General features: G+C 40.7%; 1 protein-coding gene across 3 annotated transcripts in view; it reads right to left on the bottom strand.

Moving 5' to 3' along the window:
- sema6a (sema domain, transmembrane domain (TM), and cytoplasmic domain, (semaphorin) 6A) overlaps positions 1-22,666 on the bottom strand; it is a 132,404-nt gene that overhangs the window by 18,447 nt on the left and 91,291 nt on the right. The window contains exons 12-19 of one of the 3 annotated variants that reach the window (XM_077520741.1): positions 19,560-19,715; positions 16,521-16,694; positions 12,446-12,586; positions 12,261-12,335; positions 7,123-7,181; positions 5,454-5,474; positions 5,226-5,246; positions 95-274 (exon numbers count right to left, since the gene is read on the bottom strand). In XM_077520741.1, coding sequence (XP_077376867.1) covers positions 95-274; positions 5,226-5,246; positions 5,454-5,474; positions 7,123-7,181; positions 12,261-12,335; positions 12,446-12,586; positions 16,521-16,694; positions 19,560-19,715 — 827 coding nt within the window. The remainder of the gene's footprint in view (positions 1-94; positions 275-5,225; positions 5,247-5,453; positions 5,475-7,122; positions 7,182-12,260; positions 12,336-12,445; positions 12,587-16,520; positions 16,695-19,559; positions 19,716-22,666) is intronic. The other 2 variants (XM_077520742.1, XM_077520743.1) reach the window with 2 other exon arrangements.

The following is a 22,666-nucleotide window of genomic DNA, read 5'->3' as shown; positions in this document are numbered from 1 at the left end:
ACGCAGCCGTAAATCTCAATTACACGAGCCCCCAATTCCCCCCCTGCCACAGGTGACGGCGGACCGAGAGCATCTGTTGCGTTCCAAGGCTTACCATCGGCTTCGGGCTGAGTCTGAGAGGGTACGGCCATGTAGGGCTCCTCCCCCGTGTCTGAGCTCATGGGGGGCTCCTTGCGCTCCACCATGCGGCCCCGCCCCAGGGGGCCCTCGGCGGCCTCGGGTAGGGCCGGCGTGGGGAGTGAGAGGGTGTGGTGGTGATGGTGGTGACGGCGGCCTGCCAGACACAACACAGGTTAACAGGCGCTCGCTTTGTCGTGAGAGGCCTCGGTACGAGGACTCACAAAAAGGTGCGGATATTCGCATTTTGCGGGAAATTTCAATAAAAAAGGCACTAACAGCAGTTTGTATTGAATAGGGGGGTGCAGTTTAATTTCAGAAGAACCTTTTTTGCCATTCTAGTGCACAGGACTGTCTCAGAAAATTAGAATTTTGTGATAAAGTTCTTTATTTTCTGTAATGCAATTAAAAAAAACAAAAATGTCATACATTATTATTTTAATATTGCTGATTATGCATTACAGCTTAAGAAAACTCAATTATCCTATCTCAAAATATTAGAATATTTCCTCAGACCCAGACCAAGTACAAAAAAATGCCATAATCAGCAATATTAAAACAATAAAAGGCTTGCAATATTTCAGTTGGTTTGTAATGAATCCAGAATGTATGGCATTTTGCTTATTTAATTGCATTACAGAAAATAAAGAACTTTATCACAATATTCTAATTTTCTGAGACAATACTGTATTGTGTTATTGCACATCCCTAACAGTAGGTGGCAGTGGCGCTCTCAATGTCAGAGAGTGCGGAAAGGAGAACTAGCTCCTCTGCAGAAGTACAACAATTTTATAGACAAATTATACTATTTATAGTCATGGTGGAGAGTTTTTGAGGGGGGGGGGGGTAGGATTACTGGGGAGGGTATAGCAAAAAATAAAAAATAAAAAAAATTAGAAACACTGCACTACAGTGCTGTGCCGAAGCAAAGATGAACAATCCACAAGTAGTTGACACCCCCCAAAAAGGTTGATAATTGGCCATAGATGACAAGAGACGATAGCAAAGCACTACTTTTGTCTAAATGAAACTCTTTCACTGATTACATACTGGTCACATAGTTAACATAGCTCCTCTACTACTACTACTACTACTACTACTACTAATAATAATAATAATAATAATAATAATATAATACATTTGATTTGCAATGCACTTTTCACTCTGAAATAGATCAAAGTTTTCCAGTCTTACAACAAAATAACATACAAGCAAAATCCAAGTATGCAGGAACACTTTAACAAATGAATAAGTTAAAATGTTTCCTAAAAAGAAAGGTTTTAAATCCCTTTGATTTGAAGAAGGAAACTAAATTGTGCAAATTTTCTTTGCCTTCAAGTATATTTTCCAGGTCTTCTCAATTTTCCGTATCAGTCTCTTAACGTCAAAATGTGAACGGCATAATCAAGAGGACTGATTTGAATCAAAATAAAATGAAAGCATTGAAAAGTTTGAACGTACATTCACAGGTTGAGAGAAGGTCAAGTTCACCTATTCAGTAAAGGTTTTTGATTGTTTTCGGTTCATCCTAAAATTTCACCCAAAAGTCGAATTTCCGGAACTTTTTGTGAGTACTGCACACACAAACGCACGCGCACATCCTCCCCATCCGAAAAGCAACACAAGGACAGCTGCTTGGCTACAAGAGGCAACAAAGTGATTCCCCCCGGAGACCCCGTGAGCAACTCATTAGTAAATGTGTCTCTCCACATTGTCATGTCCTTCTCGTCTCTTCTTTCCTCCTCCTCCCTTCCTGACTGACATGTCAAAGCTCCACTGGGCCTGTCAGAGTATAATCACATTTCTCCAGCATCACGAGAGGGTTCACACCTTCCATATGAAGGATGACGACATGCTGACTTGCCGTCTTTGCGGCGCTCCTGTCGGGCAACTTTTTACAAAACACCGAGAGATGCTTTGATTGTTGCCAATGCACATGAGTGCTTTTTCTTTTCTTTTTTTCCCCCAATATTCTGTCACTAACTTTTGAGTTCATTTGGAGATGTTGGGGATTGTTAGGTTTAATTCCCTTCCGTCTCACTGCTTCGCTCAAATCCGTTTGTTGATTTTACCATCTCTGCGTTTTCTTGTATTCAGCAGTGAATAATGTCTGAATATTAATGTCAAATTCAGCTTTGTTGTGCTGCTGAGCCAAATTTGGATTGTTTGGCCTTGACTATGCTATGCGTTCCACATAGAGCCAATCTAGTTTGCTTGTTTGCTTGCAGAATAATGCAAAAACGACTAATTAGGAATTCCACGTGACTTTGTGAAAAGGTATGGGCCAAGGCAGATCTTTTAATACATTAATAAGTTTAAAAATGTATCAAATTTAAGGCACACAGAAGAAGCAGGTAACTGAAGGCTCCTTCTATTCACAAGCATGAATATGTATCACATAGCGGAGCTTTCTGCAGCTTGTTTTCAAAGCAACCTAATCACATTAGCATGTGACGTGCCCACTTAAACCGTCCTTCTCAATTTGGCACCGGCCTCACATTTCCCTTAATAGAATGAAGCCTTTGTGGGGCTCAGCTCACTGATTTTTTTTTTACCACGGAGGTGACAGCGGTGCATGTAGGCGCACTATGTGTTTATGCTTGTGTTTAAAGACGGGGGGGGGTGAAGGGTGGTTGGGTGGGATGCCACTGAAGCTGCCGGTAAACTAGCACACACCCTGTCGACACCATCCAGAACCTCCTCGTCTTCTTCCTCCGTGCGGCGTGGCAATCATTAAAATGATTTATTTAACTATCGGCCCAAGGCTGAGAGATTAGTGTGACAGGCCTATTTTATAATTCATTCCCTCACCGCCAGGGGAAGTGCAATTCAGGCAGATGACACACATACAGAGAGAGAGAGAGAGAGCGAGCGCCTGAGAGCTTTCGGTGGATCAGGGTAGGGGGAGCCGTAAATTGCCGAAGGATGCGCAGCCTCTCTCTTTTTCACTAGCTACAGATTAAAAACCAGGCGACGATCTCTAGTCTGGAGTAAAGAAGGGGAGAGTGGAGAGGAGGCATTTATTTATCTTCAATGCCATATTAAACTCCCGCAGCCACTGAGAGAAGGGGTTGCGTGTTTGTGTGTTTCTACGTGGATGCATGTGTTTATGGGCGTAGATTTATTTTCCATGACCCTGAATGTCCAAAAACAGGGAAGATCACATTGGGGGTTCAGCCACACTGAAGGGAGGGATTGCCAAGGGATTGAAGGCAGGAAGGAATTCAACATTTGCATTGTCTTGTTTGAATGGATCTGACTGTTATACGACACGGACATATCCTAATATTAGGGGTGTGCCAATACATCGATTATTAGATCCATCGAGGTTTGGCACGTGACGATTAGATTACTATTCATAAATGTTGAAAAATGATTATTTTCCATAAAAATTTTATGACGTAACACTACCACTCTTAAAAGTACAGAAATCTGTGAAAACACAAAAGTATTTTGGTTCAAAGAAGTCTTATTTATTTAGGCACTTTATGTTTAATATTCTCCAGAAAATGTAGAATTTATTCCACCAGAGTAAATCTAATTTTATTGTAATAGAGAAATCTATTTTTGAAAAGTACTGCCTTCGAAACAATTGTTTTTGCACCTTCTTGTGAAAAAGAGCAGCTTAAGGGCAGCTTTGTGTTGTATGGGCATCGTTTACATCCTTCCGGTTGGATCATTTGGTGATTGGAAATAAAAAGTCATGGACATAAATTGGTTTGGCTACTTTAATTAATGAATACTGACAAATATACCTTAAAAATATGAAATAGCCACAAAGTAAGAAAAAAAAATCGGGGGGAAAAAATGCACTGAAAATTATGATAAACGTGATGATCATTAGTAACGTGAAAATCGTTCAATAATCGTATCGTAGCACTCTTAATCGTAATCAAATCGAATCGTGGGGTGCCTTAGATGGCACACCCCTACCTAATATTTTGACCGTTTAGGTCCAATCAAATACTTTTTTTGCACTTACACTTTGAATGTTGAGTTGGATTAAATATTTTTTATTTATTTATTTTTTGCACCATCTGTGGTTGAGTTAAGAATGTTAAAATGTGATTTAAAACATTGCCTGTACTGTTTAAATACATAAATAAATAAATAAATAAGGTTTGTTGTGGCAACAGATGATGCTGAAACAAATTATTTCTATTTATGTTATTTACCGAAATTCTATTTGTATAATAACAGGTAGAACAATTATTCCACTACTCGACTGAAAAAGATACAATTAACCTGTGGTTCCACCTGTTGAAATAATCAAATTGAGAAAAATAGTATTGCGCTCAACAAAATAGGTCCAGATTTCACACTGAGAAAGTCGATTTGTCAGTTCTTCTAGACAAGATCGTCATCATTTTTATGAATTTACTGTGGCATTTTTGTATGGATGGCACATAAGAGTATTTTTTGAGGTAGTAGATGGTGTAATATGGTTTAATTTATCGTGTCAATGAACCCAATACATTTTTCATTCATTCATTCATTAAAATGTTTGATAATTACTGATATAATACATAAGAATTTCTGTTAGATTACTACCTCGCTGCTAGTGTCAGTAACAACATGACACCATAATAGTGGTTGGAGTATACTGGGGCTAATGCACTCCTTTCAAAATGGACAATAATGAAATAATGGATGTAAGATCTGGAGAGGAGCTTTTTTTTTTTTTTTTTTTTTTTTTTTTTTTTTTGCTAAAGAAGTTCACTTTTTTTGCATGTCAGTTTGATTAGTTTACTTTTGAATTTAATCAGAGCTAATCCAAGTCTTTCCGCCTCTCTGTTGACGCCCGTCGTGTTCCTCAAGTGCGGCATTTGTAAACCATCAGCAACCAGATCCATCCAATTAGTGCAGAAAAGGTCAGGGCTAATCGATGCAATTGTAGAGGGGATCGAGGGGAGCGGGAGGGGGTGTTAACATAGAGGATGACAGGGTCTAATAGAGTTAATAAAATTCAGAATCCCGATTAAAGGTGTTCCTATTTCTAATTCCTTTAACGGGACCACAGGTGGAGGGCTGCGTGAGGAGGGCCGCTACGGGTTGGAGGGCAGGGGGGAGGGGTGAAATGGAGCGGCCATGATTGAGCGTTTCATTACCTTTATAACTGGAAGGAACGTCTATCAAAAAGAAGGAATGACATAAATTCAGTTAAACACGCGGTCGTTAATAACCCGTCTTTACAGGTGGGAGGAGTTTTCATTTCCTTGAGAGGGAACAATTCATCGAGGAGATGAAGAGGTGTGGCCCGATTCAAACAGTGCACGAGATAAAATGTTGCTCTCGTTCATTTGATTGCCTTTTTACGGTAAATGTGGTGTACTTACCATTCAGTGCCACGAAGGTATCTGAAAGGAGAAGAAAAGATAAAAGAAAAAGAATGTTATCGCATGTCGTGAAGAAGCTTCACATTCACTACACGACGAACGCGTTTAAATTTATAGAAAAAATCAGTCATTTTACTTCACCTGAATTGGAATTGAATTTGTTTTAATTGCATGAAATAAAAGTTAATGAACCCATAATGTGTCCACATTTTTAAAAAATTTTTTAATTGGATTATAATTTATTATTTTACTGAATTACTTGGAATTTCAAACATACATACATTTTTGTGAGATTTTTAAATTTTTATTGAAAATTGTTTATTGGAAATTACATAATTATTTTGATTTTGATGTTTTGCTTCAATTCAATGTACATTGTGAGCAACTATGCCGCCTGGGGGCAATATCATACAGATAAAGATAGCCACACAAAGAAGAGTTTCGCAACTGGCTCAGTTAATTGGAGTCACAGAGGACAAATTAATGAGAGTATATTGTTTGTCAGCATATATTGCACTGTTTGTGTTCAAATATCTGTTGCTTAAAGTAACACTGAAACGCAGATGCGCTTCGTTTGCCCATGTATTACGTTTTGCAACTGGTTGTAACCATTAAGCTAAACAGACTTTTAGAAGGTAAAGGTATGTGATTGTTTAAAAGATGCAGCATGTAATTCTGATTAATGTTTAGTAATGTTTAGTTAACTTCAGGTTGAGCTATCTTTTTGGAAGACTTGTTCGCTAAACGCCAAACTGCTGCTTGCTGTGAAGTGAGTTGAGTTAGGGGAAAAAAACTTGTTAACGGAGTCAGTTGTATCGCAGGACGGCCAGTGTATCACAATTTTCTTCCTTGATTAGCGGGGGCAAATCAGTGAACACACACTTGCGTTACCAAATATGGGGCCTCGCTCACAGCCTGTTCAAAAAACAAGCTTAACCACCTTAAAATTACATCAAAATATGCCACAATGTCCACCATGTTTGTGGAGTGTTTTGTGGTGAGACATTTTTTTTTTTTTTTCGCAGTGTGCGCTGCGGGTAGGTAATAAGCTTGCTCACGTCCAATGAGGCTCATGTTATTGGAAAGATATCCAGCTATGAACCTAATATAGTGCTTTACTTTGAGGATAAATGACGACTGAAATCTAACGAGACCACATTAAAATAGCAAAGTACATCAAGGCTGGCAATTGAAGCTAATCTAGAAAGGAAACTGTTGAATATACAATGAATGATTCTTCCCCCCATTGTATAACGATGTTGAGGCTGGCTAATTGGGTTGAGAGTTCTGTGCCCTGTTTTTGTCTTACCAAATGAGCGCATACATAAGCAAAATCCTTTTTTCCTACCGAGGCAATGAATGTTTGTGTGACAGTGTGCAAGAAGGAAGACAGTCTTTGCGCCACAGGGCACAGAACTCGACTGACCGAGGGGAGTAAAGACGCAGAGAGGGAGTGCAGTGTGGGACGAGAATGGGGCAGATGGATGGAAGATGCTGAAAGAGAGGATTGTGAGGGCGGAACAGATGGGCGGAGGGAAAATAGGTGACGGCAGCGAAGACGGAAACAGAGGAGAGAGGGTGAGTTAGCATACAGCGCGTGTGTGTATTACGGGATGACTACGGTCGTAAAAAAGGAAAGATGCGAGAGAGCGAAAAAGGGCCTGCTTACTTTGGCAGTCTCCCAGGCCATCTGTGTTACCATGCTCCACGTCCTGCTCAAAGGCGGATCTGCAGGGAACAGAGACATCATGGTCAGCAATGGGAAGCGGGCCAAGAGCCGGTGCGAACCGAGTCGCATCGCTTCGGGAAAACAACAACAAAAGCATCCCTCCAACGAGGCGGATTTCGAAAGAATCCTTCGGCGAAGCCTGCGGGAGGCCTTTAACTGGAGAGCCATCAAAGAACACCTAGCAGGAACCTTGAAGGTCTCAAGACAAGGGTTATAACGAAGGAAGCATGTAGGCTCACTAAAATCCATAATTGGCACAGAACTGATTTGTTTTCTTCTGATTTTTCCATGACACATTTCCCCTCTTTCCCATCTCAAATTTAAAGGGGTACAAATAAATTGCTAGTGTACTTTAGTAGAATTTTAACACATCTGTACTTTACCTATTTATATTTTGAGCAGAGCTCAGGCTCAAAACAAAGATCCATATTTTTATTGGCATTAAACTTCACTTTAACTTCCAATTTGGAAGTACATTTGATATCACAGAGTAAATTCTCCAGAGTAAATTTTACTCTAAACAGAGTCTATTTGGTCTCACTCTGAACAGAATAAAATTTACACTTTGAAGAGAATAATAAAATTAAAAAAAAGTCACTCAAGGGTTGAGGAAGAAATCCACAACTTCAAGTTTGTAGACAGCCAATCTACTTCCTGGGCTGTGCAGCTCCTACTGACTGATAGTATATCGCTCAGCAGGAATTTTCGTAACTCCAAAAATCTGCTTTTGGATATAAGCAAACAGTAGGAGTGGCATAGCTCAGGTGGTAGAGTGGAAGTCTCCCAAATTGAAGGTTGCAAGTTCGTTCCTCAACCTTTGTATAACTTTAAAAAGAAAAAAAAACAGTAAAATTGAGTCACAATTGAGTAAAATTTTACTCTCAAGTGTAAACTTTACTCTATTTAGAGTGGGACCAAATAGACTCTGTTTAGAGTAAAATTTACTCTGTAGAATTTACTGTGTAGATATTTGAGACTTTTTCTCAACTAATATTCTACAAGGTGACATTTACTTTTTTTTTTTTTTTTTTTTTTAAACCAAAGTTATGTTAAGATACTTTTGCCCAAGTATAGCTTTCAGCTACTTTACTTTCTCTTCTATACCACAATCTGTCCAGATATGAGTCCTAATCACATGGGCCGAAGGCGGTGCGCTGAGGTGTAGCCGAGCCCTGAGAGCCATCACATGACACTGACGGGGTGAAGGAAAGGGTTGAGTTGGGTGGTTTTTGGGGGGGGGGGGCAAGGTTTTTGGAGATGCTATTTTCTGCTACAATCTGCACAGAGACCTGTTTTCAGCCTGAAAGACCACCAAGCAGGCAGGAGATCTGTGAAACAGAGCGGACCAACTGTCAAGCAGGATCACAGTCACGCATGACAGCTTCTCACAATCCTCCTGCCGCCCTCTCATCTTCCTCACTCGCCTCTGCTTACAATTACTGCATGAAGATTCGCCTGCTGCCCCCCCAATCCCATAACCAACCCGGTCCCGTTTGAGAAGACATGAAAACCTTACAAGGAAAACTAGGACAAGATTTACGGATGATAACAAACAGACTTTCACTATAACTGTCAATTCATGGAAATTCCTATTCACCCTTTCAAACCACAACAATAATTCAGTCAGCAGCAGCATTTCTCAGCTTGAGAGCATTGCCAGCGTTTTTTTTTAAGCACCAGATTTCCTCACAGTTGCTGTAAACTCTGACCCCCTCTAAGCATATGTGCCAAATGGTGTTTTCTTAAGGGTTTTTATTGGACGGGAGTGCTGGTTTTATATGGGAAGACAAAACACAACAACAAATTTGTGAGGCCACTTGTTGCTAGGCAGAATTTATTGGACACATTCATTAAACCACTGCCCCCCAACAAAAAGAAAAAAGTAAGGGAAAAAAAAAAAAAATTATCTGAGTTTTGTTTAAAACTGAAAAACATAGAAATTACATTTTGTTATGTTTTTGGATAAAATAAAATTTAAAACAATTGGGTAATACTCTAGATGCATACATGCTTGCTTAATTACAATAATCATCAAGTTTATGTACAGTTTTTCAGAATTGTCACATACTGAAAAGATGCTGACCCAAAGCTCAATAAAAAAAAAAAATATATATATATATATATATATATATATATATATATGTATATATATATATATATATATATATATATATATATATATATATATATATATATATATATATATATGTATATATATATATATATGTATATATAAAATAAAGCACCACATATTTCATCATGCTCACAAGGGTTTTACTTGAACAGTGGCGTTTTATGGAGAGGAAAAAAAAAAAAAAACATAGTTGCACAGCAGCTTGTTGCTAGGCAGAGGTTGTCGGGCCATAACACTTTGCTGTTTCCTCAGTGGCTTGGGGCCGAAGCATTTTGCTGTCTCACACGGCCATTAAAGAAGGAGGTACAGGTAGGAACACGGTTATATAAATAACTCCAAAAATAGGAGATTAAAGATTAGGAATGTAATTTTTGGATTAATTTTTCAATAGATCGCTACTTTTTATTTATTTATTTATTTATTTATTTATTTTTAATCATCAAAAGAATCTTCTACACCACTACATCAATTATCCCTAAAGCAAAACACTGGAACCCGAAACTCCTATTCAAATCAATATTAAAGACAAAATGGTTCACATTACACAACTTTTCCCTGTTAATTAACATTCTGAGCATTCATCATATAGCTACACTGCAGTCTATCAGTGACGCATTGCTCATGAACTGTCCATTTGTCCCGTAGAGGCTTCGTCATGGCAAAGGCACAAGAGCGTGATGGAGATTGACACCACAGACAGTTCAGCTGAGGGTTACGATCATGCATATTTAAATCAAACTTGCACTGTACATTAGAGGAGGCAGCCACTGGGTTGCTTGACTCACATGCGATTATAATGTGAGATCCGTCGTAGTAGCACAGGAAGGAATTTGGCCGTGAAGGGCAGGCATTATATCAAGCGTAGTAACGTTAATTATTCATACCAGTTGGCATGCAAAGACTTCATTGAAAGAACATGCAATTTATTCATTCGTGCCTGGCCAAACAAATTCTGCCACAACTTGTGCTTGGCAGTGCAAAACTTAATGTGCAGATTTGTCGAGATCTGAGATAACAAGAATATTGAAGCAGTTCAGGAAAGTCCAAGCTGCTTGTATTAGAGATATGGCAACGTGGTCTCACTAACACAAAAGCCAGATGAAGGTAGAAAGAAGAGGACATGTGCAAAAGAGCCATAAAATGTGGGGAAATACTGTAAATGCACGTAAGTAGTCTACTATCAAAAGAAATTAAAAGCATTTATTTTTTGTAGAAAAGACATTGCAATATAATTAGTAAAAATTTGCTGTATTTTGAGATCTGCTGCTTAAAAAAAAAGTGCCGTCATGCTGGAGAAACCTTTCTATGGTCAGAGACGGAATGTGATGACACATGTACACAGCAAAGACCGCTTGTTGGTGTTGGTGGCCTCTGTTGTACGCATCAAACAAACAGCGCATTCACACCGGAGGCTGAAGTCTTGCACCTGACTGACATTTTTCAGCAGGGAGCCATGAAGTTTGTGCCTTTAAGAAAAGCCGGGATATTCCAACTGTGTTTCACATGTTCGGTTGTGTTTTCATCCCCATAATGTTTTGTTGCCACCAAAAACTGCTGGAGGCAGAGATGCGGCTTTCTAGTGTGAAGCAAAGGGCCGAGTATTCGTATTGCAGCAGGTTTCTGTGACGTTTCATCACCTGCTTTGTTTCCAGCCTTGCAAATAAACAGCAACATTGTCTTTTCACAGCTGTCTCTTGTTTCCATAGACATATTGCAGAGGAGATAAGCGCGTTTGCTAGCCCAGCGTCGGCTCCTTCAATCAGAGCTCTCCGCTAGCTCGGCTTGGCAAGAATTACAGCAGCATGGGTGCGACTTCGGTAACATTGGCACATCAGGCGCATCATTTTGCAGCACAGGGATCGCATTCAGTCAATGTCAAATAACCAATGGAGCGCCGATCCTTTTGTTGTGACTTCATGTGTAAAAAGTTTTTTCCCACCACAAAGCTTCAATATGCTGTTTGCTCGGAGAGTATAATCGGGCTCTGTGTCCCAGCTACCACCACAAAATTACAGTGAGCGTGACCATCAAGTGTTGCTCGGGCTAAGCAGCCAAACCCCTGGCCGGGCGGCGGACAGCACTTTCCTTCCATTCGGCCCTCCAATAGCCTTTGCAGCTGAGGGAAATTGCACTTACACACCATAAAATTAGAAAGCTCACAGACACGTCAAATCCAGAGATGAAGGCTACCAGGCATTACAAAGAAGGTGGAACGCTGGATTGGAAAACTTGTAAAACGCTTGTATGGACTTTCAATACAGCAAGGATTGCATTCAAATTCACTGGACCAAAATACTTGTTAACCTAAATTGGAAGTAAAGGAAGTTGACGGCCCAAGTGTTCATTCCAACTATAACTTTCTATCTCATATTAATTTTAAATGATTTCCATCCATCTATTACATGCACCACTTGCGAGGAGCTGGAGCAAATCCCAGCTGGCACTGGGCGCGAGATGGAGTTAACCCCAGGCAGATCAATTTTCCAAAATCTTCAACCTACTTTCGTTGCAAGACTCCTGAATAATTTATGAATACAAAACATTCATGATACAACCATCAATTTTAATAAGGTCAGATTTGTTTCAAGAATTTGGGATTGATTCATGAGAGTTAAAGTGGACCGCTGAGTTAATGACCTCCCCGGATTCTGCTCAAGTAGTCGCTTGTTTTTCAAACCGCGCTGAAAGCTGCATCAAATTCAAGTCACCTAAAAAATCCTGAAAGCTGTAGCCTATCCCAGCTGGCTTTCAGTGAGACCTAATCTGGTTCACATGCAGGGCACAATTAGATAAAATCATATCGTACCAAGTAGAACCAGGTTTTGCCAATGAAAAAAGTGACAGTACTGACAAGATCCAAGCTGAACCAAGAACTAGTGCTAAACATGAACCCTTGGTCCCTCTCATCCATAGCTTATTAAACGCTTTGACCTCAGTGACTTACTTGGTGTCAATCACTTGTCTGCATGCTCCTTCCGACACCCAACCGCAGTAAGGGTCCCTGGAGGCGATACAGGACCTGGGTGACACACAAAAGACATTCATCTCTGCAGCACTTGAAACCATAGTTTGTTTTTTCAGCTTTCAAATATAAAGAATCTATTGGGTTGTCGTAGCTATTGAACCCACTTCTTGCATCTTCCGTGTCTTTCGCAGCGAGACAGAGGCACTTTAACCACACAGGAAGTGAACGCCACCCACAGGGCATGACCCCTGGCGTCGAGCTGTATGCTGACGATGCGCTTGTCCTCCACGCCGTCTATGCTGCACCTAGAGGAAGGACCGCAAACAGCAGATGACGGTAAGGAATCAGGATGAGGAAAATAAATGTGTCTCGTAAGAGTAATAGGCTTTACACGACCAGGAATTTTCAGCTGATCACAATCAGCGAGCAACGAGTTTAAAAAAAAAACAATGATGATAATCAGTGATTTAATCACAAGATGGAGCAATATATCGATTTATATTTTAGATTTACGCTACAGTAGGCCACCGCCATTTGCTGGGGAAAGGGACTGACTCAAGAAGAGAGAAAACCCACGTATATCTATCCATCCATCCATCCAACCATCCATTTTCTTGACCGCTTATTCCTCACAAGGGTCGCGGGGGGTGCTGGCGCCTATGTCAGCTGGCTCTGGGCAGTAGGCGGGGGACACCCTGGACTGGTTGCCAGCCAATCGCAGGGCACACAGAGACGGACAACCATCCACACTCACAAGCACACCTAGGGACAATTCGGAGCGCTCAATTAACCTGCCATATGTCTTTGGAATGTGGGAGGAGACCGGAGTACCCGGAGAAGACCCACGCTGGCACGGGGAGAACATGCAAACTGCAGTCAGGAAGGCCGGAGCCTGGACTCGAACCGGGGGTCCTCAGAACTGGGAGGCGGAAACCCACGTATAGTTGATGCCAATTGAAATGTATGGGCAAATAAATAAAAATAACGTAATGTCTTTTTTCTCTGAGCCGATCATTGATGTCATTGATCGATTGGGCAATTTACGACATTAGTCCGATCCAGATCGCTGTTAACTCTAGGTGTTAACCCTGCCAAATTCAAATGATTAAAAGCACTGCCAAGTATAAAAAATTCAAAATCCAAAATTTTGAAAAGTCAAGCAATTCTCGGTCGATTTGATTTGATTTAGGCTATGCCTAACCCCCACCTACCCAGCATGTGTTTCAAAAACATTTTTCTTCTGCTTTGAAAGACAGCCCAGTGGGTAAAAAAAAAGAAAAAAAAAAGATGGATTCTTTCTAAGAGATAATTATTTCAAAATTATTTTTTGTTCCAAAAATGCAAAATAAAGTTGAGTTAGCTTTTGACAAATGGGAGACAAGCAATCACTCAATTTATATATATATATATATATATATATATATATATATATATATATATATTTAAATAGTCTATATAAAACTAAAACTATTAAAACTAAATGAAAAATGTAATATTTTCAAAATGGAAAAAAACAAAAAACAAACCAAACGAAAAACCCTAACATGCCAGCTCTAAAAATAAATTACAACTAACTGAATTAAAAAAAAAAAAAAGTCAGTATGAAATAAAAAACAACTATAATGAATGAAAAATCCCAAACAATATTGCTCAGGACCGGCAACGAGGTGCTCGAAAGTCGCCACGCCAGAGGACAAATACTAATAATTGAGGAAAAATAACAACTGATCCCAACAAAGTCACTCATGTTCTGATGAAGCGGAGGAAGTGTGACTGTAAAAAAAAAAAAAATCCCCACAATGGAGTACCGGTACTATAGTTCTTGTTTTCAGTAATTGTCTTCAAACGTGCATAATCAAATTAGAAAACAAGAATTAACTTCACAGGGTCTTTAAAGACCAGAGACAAGTTTGTTAAGTGACAAAACAAGATTTGACTGCTCATTTATGAGATAAAAAAAAAAAAAGTGGGTGCGATTAAGACGAGGCAGAGGTTGATAAGATAACGCTGGAATGAAGACGATGAGGTCAGAGGCAGAGTGGGAGTTAGTGAGATAAAGAACAAAGTGATCCCGATCCAACAGATGGCCTGGGTGAGCAGTCAGCAGTAACACCGCACTTGAGTGTAAAACCCACTAACACAATCCACTTCCCCCACCTCCCACTTCCTCTGTCCCCGGCCAGTCTTTGTCCGTGTGGCCCCATAGGAGCGCACTGTAATCCCTTTGGGCGTGCCCGGCATCTTTCTTTCTATCCTTCTCTCCATCCTTTCCTCTCCCCATCCCCGGGATTAATCCTCCCCCTTCGCAGTGCTTCGGTGGCGCATTAACATTCTCAATTAGAGCTTAGAGTCCATCTACACTGGGTAATGCTCAGCAATCGGGCCCGCGTGCTGATCCAGCTAACGCCAGCCAGAGGGTAGAATGCGGGCAAAGTCACTTACTGTACTCGAGTGATGCCAGATGGCCGACGGCCGACCGCTGCTCAGCTAGCCGGGGAGCGGCGTGGTGAGAGAAAGAGGGCGATACAGGAAGGAGAGAGGAGAAGGAGGCAGGGCTGTGCCCTTCATCCCCTCCATAAGGCCCGTCACATGGCCGCAGTATGTTGGGAAACAAACGGCGGCGACCTTGAAAGCCGCCCCTGTCAAGTCCACGCGACTCCTCCCCCCCCCCCGGTCTCAGCTGTCTAATACCATGTCTGCACAGACATGGGTATTTTTACAAGCATATATTTTTCTATGTAATGTGGCCTTTTGTCTACTTGCAGACTCAGCTTGAGACCACTGAAAAGTGTTTTTGGAAAATTATTGCCAGGGTGACTGGACTTAAAGAGAGAAAGATTACTTTGCAAGCAATTGCTTTCTTCAGGCTGTTGATTGGCTAAAAGGTTATCATTTACCTGCGATTGGCTGGCAATCAGTTCAGGGTGTACCCCGCCTGCATCCCAAAGACAGATGGAATAGGCTCCAGCACCCCGTGACCCTTGTGAGGAGTAAGCGGTTATGAAACTGGATGGATGGTCATCATTTACTTGACAGCCTACAAATATGTGGACTGTTGAGTTTATTTTTTCAAAAGTATGAAAAAAGTTTACCGAAAAACATATAAATATGTTCTATTTTAAATATTACCAGTGTCCCAAAAACGTATTTATATGTTTACTTGTTTTTTTTTGTTTGTTTTTTACGCTAGAGAATACAGAAGGCTTTAATGCAGCCTCTGAACTGAAGAGAATGGTTGAAGCAATGATTGTTATTACAAAAAATGGCCAGCAAGTGGCAGCAGAGTATAAGAGCTCAACCAGGGCCATGTTGAAACAAGCTGTTTTCCCCAGTTTTAAACAGATTTGTGAATAACGATGAAACTTAGCTATATTCTAATGCTAATTGCTGCAAAACGGAAACAGATAGAAATATACTATTTTTTCCTGATGAAAGAAGAGACTCTAATCTTTCTTTTGGTAGGTTCCATGTTATAGCAATAGAACACAATATTCTGTGGGCCTTACAAAATCTGAAAAATCCAGTAAAACAGCAGGGAGCGAAGTGAGTTCTTCAGTGAAAATGTCTGGGAGTGAATGAGTTCAGCAAAGCTGCATCCCAAGACAACACCATAGTCTATTCCTTCCATGACCTCTCTGATCTTCAACACTGTTATTTCTCCCCCACTCTGTTGTTACTGCTGCTCATTCACCCTCGTCCATTACCCCACCACTAAACATTTGCCTTGGCAGTGTCAGAAATGTGGCTGGCGTTGATTTTTATATGCCAAATTCACAATGACTCTTCACTCAATACACACACACACACACACATCTGTGCAGGAACTGGCAGCCTTGTCATGTATTAGACGAGCTCACCGGGCTGGCTCTGAAGACAAACACAGACCTCAATGTGAGCGTGCGCATGTGTGTTTCCTTTAATCAGCCATGAGTTTTGGAGGAGCTGGGTTCTACTGTGGTCTCCGACCGCAGAACTACGTTATCCAGAGCCTCAGGCTTGATGTCTTTAATTTAGGATCTGCGGTTGGGTCGAGTGTAACCTGATAAAAGTCTTTTTCAAATGATAGAGCAGCCATCTGCTTGGCTGGACCTACTGCAGAAGTTGGGTCGGGGGTGTAGGATATTGGGGCTGGTTGTATATGAAATAGGAACAACAACATTCACGGGTTTGTGTAATTCCATATTATAAGCTTAATGTCTTAATAACTCTGCGGTAGAAATACATAGAAAGGAAACATACTTGTCAGGATTGTAGACGTTGAGCTCCTCCAGGAACAAGCTGTCGTTTAGGAAGCCGTTGTTCATCTTAGCCAGGAACTTGAGGATGATGCCTTTCTCAGATCCCAGGAAGACCACAGTGTGGTTCTTATGGGGGCCCGCTTCACTGTCCACCACAATGCGTGTCAGGCGATAGCTGAAACACAAACACTCAGTTCAATTTCTCTGGTCTCAATCAGTAAATGTCATTCGTTTTCTAGTCACATGGTGGAAAATCCAGGCAAGCCAAATCACAGCAAACCATGTGAGCAAACTCTTGTCCTGATGGCCACAATAATGTAAGCAGGTTTGGTGCATGGAAGAGTGTGTGAAACTTTTACCTTAATAAAGATAAATTAAGCCCCTATTTCACTGAGGGGCGAACATTTGTGACAATAAACACAGTTTTAATAGTTCTTAATGGTCCTTAATGGTCGCAAAGAAATTTTTAACATGTTCAAGAAAGTCCATTAAGACGGTTTAAAGAACCATTAAACTGATTCTTAGAGAACGTTTAAGTAACGTTATGACCTTGAGTGAAATTAACATTCTCTCGCTTCCCAACCGTCCTTCAGTGGGATACGGGCTTTACGTGACCATTATGTTCCACCTTTATGTAACCCTTTGTTATATTTGTGGTTATTTCTTAAAATACTCTCAAACTGCAAACTGCAAACGGAGCAGAATCCGGCAGAATCCAATTGGACTGTCGAGCAGTGTGCAGGGTTTGCCAACTAATCGACCTTTGGTCACTTAGAAAACCTGCCAACAGGCTGTCAAAATATCCACACTCTGTCCTTAGTGTCAATCATTTCCTCTTCTTTGTGGCTATTCGCATCTTCCTTGGCAATCTCACCATTCTTTGTCATTGAATAAAAAAAATAAAACAGTAGAGAAAACTATGTGGAGCCTCAAAACCCAAAACGGGGTCATATTTTTTTCCATTGCTCATGTGTAATGAAGAGTATCTAACTGCTTTTTTTCATGATGGTCCATTTCAGTCCTGTCTTGGTTGTGTTACTCGACGTGCAACAAGCTTTAATCAAGGACATAGTCGTCTTCCGCACCAGCAAAGCTTTATGTTTACTCTGTACGAGTAACAGATGGCGATGAAGAGCAACAGCAGGGAATAAAAGTTACAGTTTTCCACCTCTCACCTCTTTCTTCTGGACCCCTTTCACCAAGATGCGTGTGGTTAATTTATCACTAGCAAAATGAAAGCATGCAACATTGCACAAAGATCACAGGATCAATCAGCATGCCTTTCATCAGGCAGCTCAGAAGTCGAAAGCAGGGTTGGCCACAGCAGGGCCCGAATAATCTTGTCGATTGATTTCACTTTTTAAAAATGCCCGTCCACCGACCTGTGCAAGAAGGAAGTTGCCAAGTCACCTATCCTTCTTTTCTGATCGCTTATGGCCATACATATAGTAATCATTTCAGTACTTCTAAAATATAGTCTGTATATCTATGTTTTTAGCCAATGATGTGCCTACTGGGAACTGTATTTTGTCCCTTTCTTGGCCTTAAAAAAATAACAGCTATATTCAAACCTTGGTAGAATGGCACACCTTTGGTCCTCCAATTAACGAATCAGTGTGCTCTCCCATACGGGTGCACTCAATGCACATTCTGCTATAAACGGACAATAGCAAGATGGAAAATTAATTTATGGCACTATGAATGTTAACCTCACTTTACAATATTGTCTCATTAAAAGAAGGTCACATCCTCTTAACATGGTCATTCATGCATTTGGTCTGAATGTCTCTTAAACTGCTTGGAGCTCTTAATCAAATCAACAGTAAGTCAGTGCAGTCTGAAGAGCAAATGTGGCTTAGATGTATTCAAGTATCTGTGGGGAGCCAAGGCCGACGTTGGTGGGATTTGATTTGAGAGAAAGAAGGCAGTTTCAAGGACGGATGAAGGATGTTCTGTTGCTCCTATCTCTAGAAGAGTCCTTGTAGTATCGTCTAATTATTTGATTCATTGTGCTCAGGCAGTTGAGGTTGCAGGAGCCAAAAATTGGATGCCAGAGTGTGTCTCACATGTTTTCAGTTGACTTCCTGGTCATAAAAAAACAGTATTCTACAAAGAGAAACTGACTGCTATCATAAAAGACCTCGCTCTGTTCCCTCCATATGCCTTAACGACGCTCATTTTTTCAGCTTACATAAGGCTTTTAACCGCTGACTCGAACTCGCATGCGAAGCACTGCTTATTGTAGCGTAATTTCTAATGAAATAAAACAGTTATTATGTAAAACCAAATAATTCTGTGTGTTTTCATCACGGTGCGTTGATGAAAAGAGACTGGCAGTTCTAACCTTGACGATAAGTGTTCGTATTCTAAACTGAGCCGTGGCGGTATGTAGGTCAGACCGCTACAAGATGTGCGATGAGGATGATGATAACTTGCAAAAAGCCAGGAAGAATTCTTTATGCGGCTCATCTGCTCTGTGCTACTACCACCGGTGAGGCTTGTCCAAGGTTTGCCAAGTACTTCAGCAATTCAATTAGAATGACAAAAAAAGAAAAGCTGGACCCCATCTATCTATCTATTTATCTATCTATCCATCTATCTATCTGGCTAACACAGCTACCTAGCTAGCTCTCTAGCCAGCTTGTCGAGATATGTACTTAGCTAGTTATTGTAACACAAAAAAACAGCTTTAATGCATGTTTAGTGACAATTTGGGCCAATAGTAGATGGGATTATTATCCATCCATCCATCCATCCATCCATATAGCTAGCTAGCTCGTAGCTACCATTTGAACCTCATTTGACTTTACACTAAGGAAACACAGACCATCAACGGTGTCTTTATTACATGACTGAGACCTTGTGGGGGGAACACAAGAACAGTGCAGCTCATAACAGTGAAAACAGGTCACCAGCTGGCCCGTGGTGTTAGCGCCGCTGCGTTTTAATGAGCCCGATCTCAGAGTAGCACTTCACCTAATTATTGCACTGCTCTGAAGAGGCTCCGATGACAACAGGCTTTGGAGTGTGTAAAACTTACCGAACCATGGTCTTGAGGAACCAGGGCCGGTTGGCAATGGAGGGCACCGCCTCATCCATCAAGGGATGCATCTTGATAAAGTTAAGCGTGTCGTCTGGGAACTCATTGGAGACTTTGTACCGCTCCATGGATGGACTGCCGGCACAGCTGCCAGGCCTGCAAATATGGGAAGAAAAATAAAAATTGAAAACATCAAAATAGAACTGCTTTGTTTTGTTTTTTTTGTTTTTTTTGTTTTTTTAGATAATGATTGGTCATGCCATCTGATTATATCTCAACAAACAGCCCGTATCAAAGAATCATATTGTTTGATAGTGATCAGAAATTCCTCTACTCTGCAAACGGCAGACACCAGAATTCAATCAATCTTCTCCTTCTAATATCAATCACAAATATCATTTTCCCTACAATTTATTAAAGGATAATTATTTCCCTCCTTTTGCCATTTGAATCAAGACTGAAGTCCATTCACCCCAATCCCAGAATCAAAAATTGCATGGTCCAGTTCGCTTGTGTTGGACAAATGAACACAAACACAACACAATGACTTTTAGTAATAGTTCAGCCTTGGCGGAGATCTGAACACCTTTGTTTGTTATTATGGTTGTAGGTGTCGTAACGTTTAACATTTTGCTTATTACCAAAACATAGTCACCTGTCAGTATAATGCAGTGCAGTGACAAACAATTAAATGAAAGGCAAACTGTTTGATTTAGTTCTTGTAATGTGATTGGCCTGTGTGGGTGTAGCTAACGTCGAAGAGGCTTTGAGGACAGGTGGTGTCCAATTCCCTTTGGTTACAGGATCTAGTGACATGCTATCTATCTAATATCTTTACAGTGAGAAGGCCGTAAAAGAGAAGCCGCTTTTGATGGCATTTCCCCTTTGCAGGCATCTCACCTTCGAGAGCTTGTAAAACATTTTTTACAGCAAAGTCTTTGATACGACGCCGCGCCATAAAATCCACACCCGCTCTCAGAACATATCAGCCAGCTGGCTACTGGACGTATGAGGTGACAAACACGCAAGGACCAGGCACCCACTTGGGGACTTAAATGTGTGAAATCAAAGTGGTGATGATGTGGTTGCATAGGTCAGATGGTTAAGTTTGCGTGTCATAGGCAGTCTAGACACTCATGTCAAGTTATACTGCTAACTGGCAATCTGTCAGCTGCTTGAGTGTATCACCAATTGCACGTTGCAATTGCAAAAGTTGCAGTTGCAAAAGTACCTTGAGTGAGCCAAATCTGCATTAGTTAGCTAGTATTATACAGATTTTTTGTTTGTTTGTTTGTTTTTTATTTTTATTTTTTTACAATGGCCAGAGCCAAATGTTGCTAGGCAGATCACGTAGCATAAAATCATTGTCCCAAGGCCAACAATATATTTTGTTGTTTTCTTGACAACTTGAGGCAGGGGGTTCAGCTGTCCCATGCCAGCCAAGAAAGGACTGGGCAAGGCAGGAACAGAGCCAAACCAAGTCACAGACAGTCTCTAAAAATATCACTTCACAAAGAAACATTTCGTCACCCTCTTTAAAAAATTGCCTAAGTCATTTGTTTTGCAAAAAAAGACTATTTTTTTTGCCGAGGTCATCTCCTCATGATGCAAAAGGTTCAATTTTTTGTGTTTCCTGAAAAATCTGAAAAAATGACTTAGGCGATTATTTTCAGAACGATATGCGATACAAGGCTAACGATAACGATTATCTCACGACAACGATTATCTCATGACAATACCACGATTGTCGATATATTGGTCAGGTAATAAATCCACGATACCTGTAATCTACGGATAAAACTACTCAAGACAAAAACTAATGTTTTTTCAATGAGAAAATAATTTCTTTTTGTACCATCACTGAAACAAACAAAAAAAATACAAATGTCTTCTTAAAAAGTCAAAACATAAAACACGTTTTAAAATGTTAAAATTGAAGATATAATACACATTTTTCATATAAGCATATACAAAACTGAGTCCGTTGCAGGACAGATAAATGTCTTACACAAGTAAAAGTAAGCTCATGAGTCTTCTTTGCCTGAAGACTTCAGTACATTTCTCCGCCACTCTTATGAGGAGCTCCCCCTAGGGGCCTGCCAAGTAATTGCTCCAGAAGTAATGAACAATGGAGCCGTTATAGTGGCTGCATATTAACTACAAATATTGCGATACTTGTGTAGGCGTATCGATAATCTATCGGGAGACAAAGTATCACGATTTATCGCAATATCGATATATTGTCACACTCCTAAAATACATGTTTGAAAGAACGGCTGCTTAATTTGGCAGTTTAATCCCCCTTGGTGAATTGATAGTAATAATAAGGCAGCATTTGTATAATGATGGTGAATGAAGACAGTGGCAACAAGTGCTTTGAAGCTTCTCTGTGCAGTACAGCTTCATTTATGTGCGCAGACATATGGGAAGCAGGACGGAAACAGACACTTCTTACGTACGAGAAGTGTTTAATGGTTCGAGAGGGAGGCTAACACATGGAGGAGCAGCCTGCTGCGGGGCCAGACCTGTGGATGCCGATGAACCCGCCGTCTGTTTGCCGCCACATAAAAGGGTCCCGAGGATGAAAATGAAATAAATCACAGCAAAAACAACCGCCCGGCTGTCTGATTTTTATCCGACCGCAGGGGAAGAGGGGTTAGCTCACACCTACGCTCAATCGCTCAATAAGATGCTCGCCGCTGAGGAACTGCTTTTTCTGTCGTACGGAAACACAGTACACACTCTCAGTGTGTAGAAGCAATTACTTTAGCCTTGGCCTTTGTAGTAAATCTGTTCATTTTTGTGAAGAAGAGCGGAGTAGCTCTTTGCAGGCTAATTAGCGAGCACTAGATTGATCGGGCTTGAGTGTTCGTGGAATTAGGCAGCCATCTGTAAAACGATCTCATGCTTCATTTGTCGATGCGAGCCCCTCTTTAATGGGGGTTGCCTGTGTGTGCTGGTCACCATAACACTGTACACGCAAAGTCCCACTTAAAATAAGTTCATCGTGCAATCTCAATATAGATTGTTAGTTTGTGTGGCTGTATTGATATCCAGACATCACAATACGATCTTATCACGATATGCAGCTTACGATACGATAATTA

Source organism: Festucalex cinctus, chromosome 5 (assembly GCF_051991245.1).
Source record: "Festucalex cinctus isolate MCC-2025b chromosome 5, RoL_Fcin_1.0, whole genome shotgun sequence".
Taxonomy (NCBI): Eukaryota; Metazoa; Chordata; class Actinopteri; order Syngnathiformes; family Syngnathidae; genus Festucalex; species Festucalex cinctus.
Note: the sequence above shows the minus strand (reverse complement) of the source record. Positions and strands in the feature narration are given on the sequence as shown.